We start from the raw sequence: 9,712 nt of genomic DNA on the forward strand, positions 1-9,712 counted from the left end.
TCATTTCTCATTATACCAAAGTAAGACAATCAAAGTGTAAAAAGGTGGTATGTAGGCAAAGTTAGGGAAAATTGAAAAATTGGGGAACTAAAACACATGCTTTGAAATTAAGTTCGAAAAACAAAGCGAAAATTACATACTATCTCTCTATCTATATACTTTTTTTCTGTTTTTGAAAGTAAAAATTTAAAATGTACATTCATCTTTTTTATTTTAAATACGAACCAGTGAACTCGACTATTCCATACAAATCTTTCATCTGTGGTGCAAGGCCAAGTTTGAAAAGATACAAACTCAATGCATGGATGCAATAGATAGTTTTGGGCATGTTCTTACGGTCGTAGATGTCTGTTGTTTCAGGGAAGAATATCTGGAAAAAAAGTTATTTCTTAAAATAAAGGAAAATTAACCAAAATTTATTTTAAATCGAAAAAATGATTGTTGTTTTTGTGGGTGAGTGTATTTCTTTACAGCTATATAGATAGCAGTATCATAGACTAGTCAATATAAGTGTCTGTCTCAAAATTACCCACAACTAAGAAATTAATCAAGTTATTATTTATGGGAAATGTTCTCACAGCATGAATTATTGGTAATGGATAAACATGAATGACTTTATATCGGAAATTAGACAAGAGTCTGTAATGGTGTTATTTTAAGAGAGCGAAAACTTCCACACCATATGACTCTGCACTATGAACAAAGGACATAGCCATGTAAGGAAACATTGCAATTATACTTAATTGGCAGTAACACAACAACATTTATGACATCATCGGCTCATTACTATGCCCAGCTTTTAGCTCAAGGCAAACTACATTAAATGGTTTACGACACACTAAAGTAGCATTGGCAGGTAGTAGTTAAAACTACACCCATTATTCAAGGTAATAAAGTGGCTTTTGTCTGTGTAAAGATGATGTATAATATACTTGTAGTCTGCGGCTGTGGGTATGAACTCTTTTAAGTTTACAGACAAACAATAAATAAAGATATTCGTTTCTATTCTATTCAAAAGGATAAACAGTTTGGGCACCAACGGTCAACTAATGTATGAAACTAAACAGGCCTAGTAAACATTTGAACAAATTTTAAACAGCATATTGGAGTATAATGGCATATCTGGTCCTCTATAAAGAAAACTTGCTTTTTCTAAAAATCTACATGCGATATCTGCTTGTGATACATATTGGGAACCATTAGACGTTGAAGACATTTGCGGCACTTTGCGCGCACAATCCAAAAAAGTTAATATTTAGGTGGTTTTAAAAATATAGAAAGAAAGAAATTAATGTTGTATCTCAACATTTACCTTGGGTAAGCCAACTTTCTCCATGGCTCGAAAGAAGTGGTTAATATTATCCGTGTGTTTGAAATGTAATCCTTTCTGTTCATATTTTTTCAGATCTTTGTCATAAATCTTTCGGAGTGGGATTATGTCCGAAGCGAAATAGTGAGCCAACTTTCCCAGGAAGACTCCGTTCCGTAACCCCTCCTCCAACTCAACACTAGGAGGAAGTTCTTCCTGGAGACAAAATTCCATCCACCTGGATGAGGGGAAATGAAGATTAGATTATTTTTCAATTTTTAAATGTAGATTTTTTTTGCATTCACATATATTAGTTTGGAGTAAGATATGACATTTATTCTCTTTTATCAACCCAGATTTTCTTAAAAAATGATAAAAACAGGACACCTAAATCAGTAATGCATAACAGGCAGTGAAAAAGCCTAACGGCACATCATTATACACAAAAGCGCGTTATTGTGTTATCAAAAAAAATGTGGTGCGAAATTTTATAAAATTTGTGACCCAACACTATAAACTACTGCTTTAGGATCAAAAAAAAGAAAAGTGGTGCAGATTTTGTTAAAAATATGACACGCTTCAATTAACTGTAAAATCAACTTACTGTTTGGATTCTTCCAAATGGCAAAGATATTCATACGCAGTTGCCTGATCTCTGAGGCTGTCCATTTCTTCAGCAGATAATCTGTCATCTTTAGTGATGCCTGTATTAATACAAGACAATCAATTTAAGTGAATTAATTTTAAAAATTTTTGTATGCCCGTTTTATTATGAACATGTGCTTATATGAAAGGACAATAAATGTCTAAGATTATTGTTAACGTGTTCCTATTTTTTTTTGTTTATAAAGTATAAATACAAGTCAATTCATTTAGAGTGATGTATGGCTGTGTAGCCCAGTCTTTTTTGAACCTTTGTAATATTTTTAGGTCTACTATAAAGCGGCAGTAAAATAACAAGCTATAATATTATAAAAAAATTATAAAGAAATTTTTTTTCAAATTTAATAAAAATAACTATATTTTTATGCGAGGGGGGGGGGGGGGGTTCTGTACGACTGACAATTTCTACAATTCATTGGTGATAGTGACTACTAGGTAAGACCAATGTCAGTTAAGTATCTTGCCCAAGAACACACCCACAACAGTAGCAACGTTGCAATATATACCCCACCTTCTCATACAGGGACAAGCATAGTAAAATAATGATAACAAAAATAACAGAAACTTTATCTTGTATACATTTTTACTGTAGCACTGCCCTACTACAAGCACAGACTTTAATACCTCCTTATGCATTATTCACATTGTTTTTGCTATCCGGTATCTACTTTGTCTAAGACGCAGCAATTAGGTTTTAAATCGGTTTTAATTTTTGATAACTGTAGGCCGTCATACACAAACATATTGTAAACTGATGAGTTCCATGAATTAACAGTCACAACAGCTATTTAGTGATTGATGTTACAATGTGTAAACAAAACATATAATTTCTTATTTAGAATTGCATGTCTACTAGATTGAATACAAATTTTCTATCAGAACTGCGTAGCAGTATTTTACAAATCTACCAAACATAGCAACTTCATTGATTAATGTGGTGAAAATAATATACCTTTAAGCACATAAGATAAGGATAAAACATGTTTCGAAACCTAAATCAGCAAGGCAAATAATGTCACCCCTGTATTCAAAAGAGGGGTTGATGTCACTTCAGACACTGTAACATCCTATAGACCCCACTCATATACAATAAAATACATTCATTCATCCCAACTTACCATAATCGACTGCTCGTAGCGACTGTCGTCTCTTCAAGGAATTAGTACTGGCTGTGCTACTAGTGCTAAAATTTCGCTTTTTTGGTGAACTTGTTCTAGACATTTTTGGCAACTCTCTGGTCTAAAACTTTGTATTTCTAATCTTCACTGTTTGATCTTGTGGTTTGGATATATCAGTCTGCTTTCTAAGGTTTTCTAAGCAACATGTTGCACTGAAAGAAATAAAAGTGTAATTTATAGCAAACTAAACTGTTTAGTAAACACAAAAGAGTATTTAAAGACCGAACTAGAAACAAAGTTTTGTACAAATCATCACTATATGACCTCTAAGTTAAAATATATCACTAGTTTTTTAATTATATCACTCTTTTTTATAAGGTACTCTAATCAACAGATTGTACTAAAGTCTGAAACTAAATAAAAAAAAAAGTAACTAAAGCCTTGCATTTTATATAAAATTAACAGTTTAATAAACAACAATTAAAGACTACACAAGAAAACAAGTATAGCTAAACACTTAACACGCGAAAGGTCGTTCTGAAAAGGTTGACTCAATTCCTATCAACGTTTAATGAAAAGGGCATTGACACCAGATACTACACACTACCGCATGTAAACGGGATGTAACGGGAAGATACGAATCCCTTTTAATGTCCTTTTATCAAACCGACTGCGTAACTGCCATTCATTTAACTCGCTCTCAATAGCAAATTAAAAGCGCCGCAAAATACACGTGAAGTAATCTAACAACAGGCGTTTTAGGTGGTCGTTTGGCAAGGCGTTGTGCAATCGTTTACTAACATCTAAATATAACTGGCGACACCTTTGCTATTAAACTGACTGAATGAAATGTTATGTTTTGCATTCGTATGTTCACTCTTACAGTTGTCAGCGTGTAAAGTAAACATCCTTCATAATTAGGAGAAACCTGCTGACGATAACAAATGAGACGAACGTATAAATCTAACGCCAGAATAAGAATTGCTTTCATAGACGCGAATTTATTTGAACCGTAATAAATTCAAATCGTTTTGCATTACTCCTGTTTTAATACGTCTGCTTTATATATTCAGGCAAAGACGGTTGTTTTTAAAAGAAATTATTTATACGATAGTTTGTATTATAATGGATAGGCGAGAATTCAAACGATTAATAAGATAAAATATAATTAACGATAACCCATAAACGGTACGATTTGGAACAGAAAAATTGGTATCGTAGATTGAGGTAGCAAGGACTACCTTTACACCAGGTATAAAAAAATCTAAAAAACGACTCAGGTATTGTTTAACTACACGTTTAACTTTCTAGAGCTTTTAAGCGCATACAATGTTTTGCATTATGTCTGTATAAATGTAATACGTCTATCACTCGGACTTACATTATCAGCCTTATGAAGTTACGCTGACGTCGCATTACGAAATTACGTCAAACTAATAATTTTAAAATGCATAGTAAGCGGTTCGCGAATCTCTGTCACTCGTGTAACACGTAGCAAAAATGGAAGTATTATACTAATTATAAATCGCCAGCAATTAGCAGTTTACAATCACTATGTAATTGAAAGGACATAAACTGTATTTACGAATGGATAGGCTTTGTGAATGGATAAGGATAGATAATTAATTCATTGTAATACTGAGTAAGATGGGATACCGTTTGCACCTCAATTCCAGGTTTCCTAATCGTGTTTTGAACAATTAACAACACTCTTTTAGAGTCGCGGGATCCTGTGGAACGCTTTGACATTAAGGGGTTTACCTGAAACCATGGCTTATTAAGGGGTCTTAAAAATGTATTAACGAGTAATGAAGAGATATTTAATTGGAAGAAAATCGGTTTTAATCGTTTTTTTTAGAAATATTTTTTCTTTTTTCTTTCTTTTTCGAAAAAACAATTTAAAATTTGTTAAGAAATCATTTTAACCTATTTGCTGAACATAATATAGCATGTATATTCGTGTCTCGAAAGTATGATTTGTTTATTGAAGTGATTTGTTTACAGTTTACATTGGCACGCCTGCGTTTGCGTATTGTGTTATATACGGTAAGAAGGAAACCAGAATTGCGGTGCAAGAAAGGTCTATAATGCGCCGATATTTCTGGCGAAGATATTAAGGTATTATCTTCAGTGTCGATAGAGATGAAACACAAATAACTAAACCCACAACAATTGCCGATACCGTGTACATTTTCCCTGTGAAAAATGTTCTTAAAAGCGAAATTTTGATATGGGGTAATACTACGAATAATATTTGGGGTAAGATGGATACGGTTAGCAATTAAAATCCTAATGGTTCTATTTTAATACTTTGGGGTAAGATGGATACGGTTAGCAATTAAAATCCTAATGGTTCTATTTTAAACAAAAAAAAAAAACTTTTTAAAGTCGTGAGAATTTGGTTTTTAAATTTTGTAAACATTTTTTATACACTACCGAATGGGACGAGAAGTGAGAATGAAACCATGTCCCAACTTACCCCACCCTACTAAATATAGTATTGCCCGAACAGAGTCAACAACAACTGTACAGCTATGTAGGAAAAGAAGTCTTCAGTACATCACGATTTCCGTCAAGCTGTTGCATTGACTGGCGTGTATAAATACTCCCGACGTATAAGAAGTAAACATAGCTCGTTCTACGCTGCTTCCTTTTGCACCTACAGCTTTCTGCGTACAGTCTATACTCCATAAGAAACTAACACAGCCCAACATGGGTCGCAGTACATGTATTCATAAAAAGTGCAATCAGTATGGCGCAAGGCACGCACCGTTTTCGCTGAGCAGTGCAAGCAATTTCACGACGTGAATTGAGATCGAGTATCGCTCGTGTTATAAGAAAACTAAAGTGTGTGTGCGCGCGTGCTTCCGGTACTATTTATCCAATAGGAAATAAGGTCCATGCAAAGCAGGGAACGCTACTGTAGCTAGTAGACATACTGCAGATCCTCCTTGTCTTGGGGCAGACTTAGCCCAACCTAAACTGGGATATACAATGTATTGTATTACACTGTGAGCGTATAACATACCTAAACATTGAATATTATGTCAATTAAAAGCATCCTTAACTGTATAATCATTTAATTAAACAGCCTATGTGATCTTTGCTACTATAATCGCAGGGACAAGTAAAAATTATGAATAAATAAAGTTAAGTTGCATTAAAAAAAAAAACATTCCAAAAAAACTGAACTGATTATAAAATGTTACCACATTCTTGAAGTTAGGTAAAAACCTGTTCTTTCTTTACAATTACCCAAATACTATATAGCAAACCTAAAGCTTTTCAGTGCAATGCAATTGCTGGTGATCTTAATATTAAACTCGCTTAATAGCTGATGACTGCTCCGGCTCGCTTATTTGTTTGCATGCAACGTAGATAAAAGCAGGTATAATGTCGGTATTTTACTAAGAAATGTTGATACCATTGCCAATTAAGGGTTAACAGTCTTACATTAGCAGTATAGAACAACAGAAGCAAAACAAACTGTCTATGGTAGCTGTCTGTCAGCAGTAGAGAGGGTAGAGTTAAACGTAATGTCTATTATGGTATGGAAATTGCGAGCCGTAAAGTATCAATATGCTGTGCATGTAGATACTTTAAAATTAAATTAGTTTCAGTTTATTTCTTTTCAGATTGTATATTTTATATTAGAGTTACGCAAATAAAGGTTCTGCTTTACTAAGTTAGTATAGTACGAAGGTATTACATTATAGGCGTGACATTTTTAAAGTTCAGTTACACTCACAGTCAAAACATAGGAAACCTCATTGATTAATGTGGTGAATGCAATAGCCTATACTTTTGCTCTACTTGCTTGTATAGCCTGAAGCCTAGAAACCTAACCTTTACCTAACACAACAATATTTTGCAAATTTTTCTACCCCTCATTTCTGCACATAACGTATATTATATTAAATAAATATAGGTATATAATATTTTCATTTTGTTCTAGCAATAAACACAATTTTAGTGCGTTCCAAATCCACCGAATTTTTTAAATATGTTGCAACGAAACTAAAATAGAAATAGCCAATTGAAAGATCCGCGTTGAAACAGCTAATGCAGACACGCAGTTGTTTTGAAAGCAGAAGCTTCTCCGGCCCTATTTATTGCCAAGTCTGTGTGTTCTTAACTAGTGCATAATTTATGAGTTCTATCACGTAACTGTTATCAGGTTGCCAATGAGAATCAACACTAAGCATGCATATCTTAATATGCATGAGTAAGGTAATTATAATGCTATGTTAGTACCAGAATTCAAATTAGGTTTCTGATGCAAATGCAATGCATTACCTCATTAAGTAAAGGATTTAGCACAAAAGTTGTGATTTCTTACTAAAACTTGGTATTTTAGTTCTACTACCATATATGACTACAGATTCAATATTAGGTCTTAGTGTACCTGGGGTGTAACTGATATGTTACTCCAATTTTGGAACAAGGGTAATATCATAGGATTTAGCCCCTAAGTTTTACTGCTAAAACAGCTTATTTTGTGATTCGTAAACTTACCCTTTTGCAAATTTCATAAACTTATAAAATATATATATATATGTATGTATATTAATAATAATCCATTTTTTGCAGACCATGCATTTCCATGTTAGGCACCAATGGTTAAAAGCTAATGTTATAACATTGAAACTTACATCCATAGTTAGCTCGTGTGTCATCGGGGGTTACTCCAGCAGACATGTTTATTTTTGATCAGTACCTACAAGGAAAATACAAATTAAACTTATGCGGTGAAATGAATGAATGCAATTTATTTCACCGAGTGGGGCAGGGCAAGGATAACTGTTATAAAAGGTGTGTTCTGTTTCATACACCCAGTACCCACTTACAAGTTACCGCATATATAACTTATGTATCCAGGCATGGCAAGGTAAGGACAGTTGTCAAAACATACATTTTCTGTTTTATACACCTCGTCCTCTTAGAAGTTACGTTGTCTGCAACTTTGTGTTTTATGGTGTTTTGGGGCTTTTTAATTTATATGGCTGGAACTCTGGGATCCATACTGTTAAGTGTCCTGCCCAGGAACAAATTTTATACATTCACAACAAAAGCGGTTTTGAGCCTTCAGCCCTCAAATTACTAAACCTATTTAAGTTTAAGTTTGGTATGTTGTACAAAAAATATTTTTTAACAGATATTTTTGACCAACATTCTAACCCCCCAAAAAAATTACCAAGAAATTGTAAAAACATTTTATGCTTTGAAACTAAGTAGTAAACTCATATGATACCACTAATTAATTGACCAATTAAGGTTTACACTGTTACACTATCACAATAAAATAAGATAGACTTACCAAATTACACCTGGGGGCAAATGTTTCAATGTAACAAATATAAGAAACCGTTCAGCATCTAAAGCAGGTTTTAATTGTTACCATATCGTCTGTAAAACAACTAGATTATAATTAGGTTCTGACTGAAAGCGACGTTATAATAGTTTTCTATTCTAATTGGGTGAGGTCCAGTACATCATGGCACGCCATGAGACCTGTGATTTAGGCTAGATTTGGCCCATTACCTCAACACCCAGGGTGCTACAACACATTACATTAATAACCACTGGGTTGAAACAACGCCTGTTAAGTGTCTTGCCCAAGTACACATACACCTGTTACTGTTGGTATTAAAATCAAGGCTCAAGCATTAAAACACAACTTTAAAAAAGTATTGTATACATATAATATAGGTGATATAGCATAGCCTATATATTACTTTAAAACAACTAATATAAGTAATAAAACAGATTTTACCTGACTAGTATATAATTACATAGAGAAGATTTAAAAAAAAAGTTTTAACAACAAATATCTGTTACAAAATTTAATAAAAGACAAATATATATATATACCTGTACTAGATTATGATAGTATAAGACGTTATAACGCAAACATACACAACATCATGCTTATGCAAGACTGGGGCGAACGCGAATTAACCGGTCTGACGTTATGAGTAATGGCTTATATTGCGGAAGCGAAAAGAAAACAGCGTTTCCTTTTAATTTACACAATGTATTATGTATAGAAGTGGTTAGGAAAACTAATCCAAAAAAAAAATACAGAAACAAATACATTTTAAAGTTTAACTACTAGGCGTAGTGTAAAAAATATTTTGGAACTTGTTTTTAATGATGTTTTTTTAGTGGGTACTGATTTAAACTGCTGTACTTAGTAAGTATGTAAGTGAAACCATATGGTATCTGTGTGTAAACCTGTAATGTAACACAGTAATGTAACGTGTTTAATATAAAACTAGGTGTTGTAGTTATATAGTCAACAGCAAAACAAAATAAATTAATATTTTATACATTTAAAACCAACTACCAAATAAAAATCCTAAAAGAATTTGTATTTATATATTATATATATTATATATATATACGTAATTGCATCTTTCATGGAACGCCATAAAACCTCATTTTTATCGATTAAAGTAAAACTAGTAACCCCTAATCTCAAACCATATACCCCTAACCCAACATATTGCTTAATCTTTTATTTTACTTATGATTCTAAGTCAGTAGGCTATACAACAATGCCTAATGTACTGTAATACTGTATATATATATATATATTGTATTTATATAATATATTATATAT

The 9,712-nt window shown here is 32.9% G+C and overlaps 1 protein-coding gene across 3 annotated transcripts in view; it reads right to left on the bottom strand.

Annotated features, from left to right (window-relative positions):
• The window catches only part of iqgap (IQ motif containing GTPase activating protein homologue), a 33,549-nt gene extending 25,053 nt beyond the window's left edge, over positions 1–8,496 (bottom strand). For 2 of the 3 annotated variants that reach the window (XM_018816274.2, XM_018816273.2), the window contains exons 1-4: positions 3,091–3,285; positions 1,914–2,013; positions 1,313–1,547; positions 226–370 (exon numbers count right to left, since the gene is read on the bottom strand). In XM_018816274.2, the coding sequence (XP_018671819.1) occupies positions 226–370; positions 1,313–1,547; positions 1,914–2,013; positions 3,091–3,193 (583 nt within the window). In that variant the 5' untranslated portion in view covers positions 3,194–3,285. Of the gene's footprint in view, positions 1–225; positions 371–1,312; positions 1,548–1,913; positions 2,014–3,090; positions 3,286–7,742; positions 7,808–8,407 lie in introns of those variants that run through there. The other variant, XM_026839212.1, reaches the window with a different exon arrangement.
• Between the last annotated feature and the right edge of the window lie 1,216 nt (positions 8,497–9,712).

This window comes from Ciona intestinalis, unplaced genomic scaffold (assembly GCF_000224145.3).
Source record: "Ciona intestinalis unplaced genomic scaffold, KH HT000174.2, whole genome shotgun sequence".
NCBI classification, from domain to species: domain Eukaryota; kingdom Metazoa; phylum Chordata; class Ascidiacea; order Phlebobranchia; family Cionidae; genus Ciona; species Ciona intestinalis.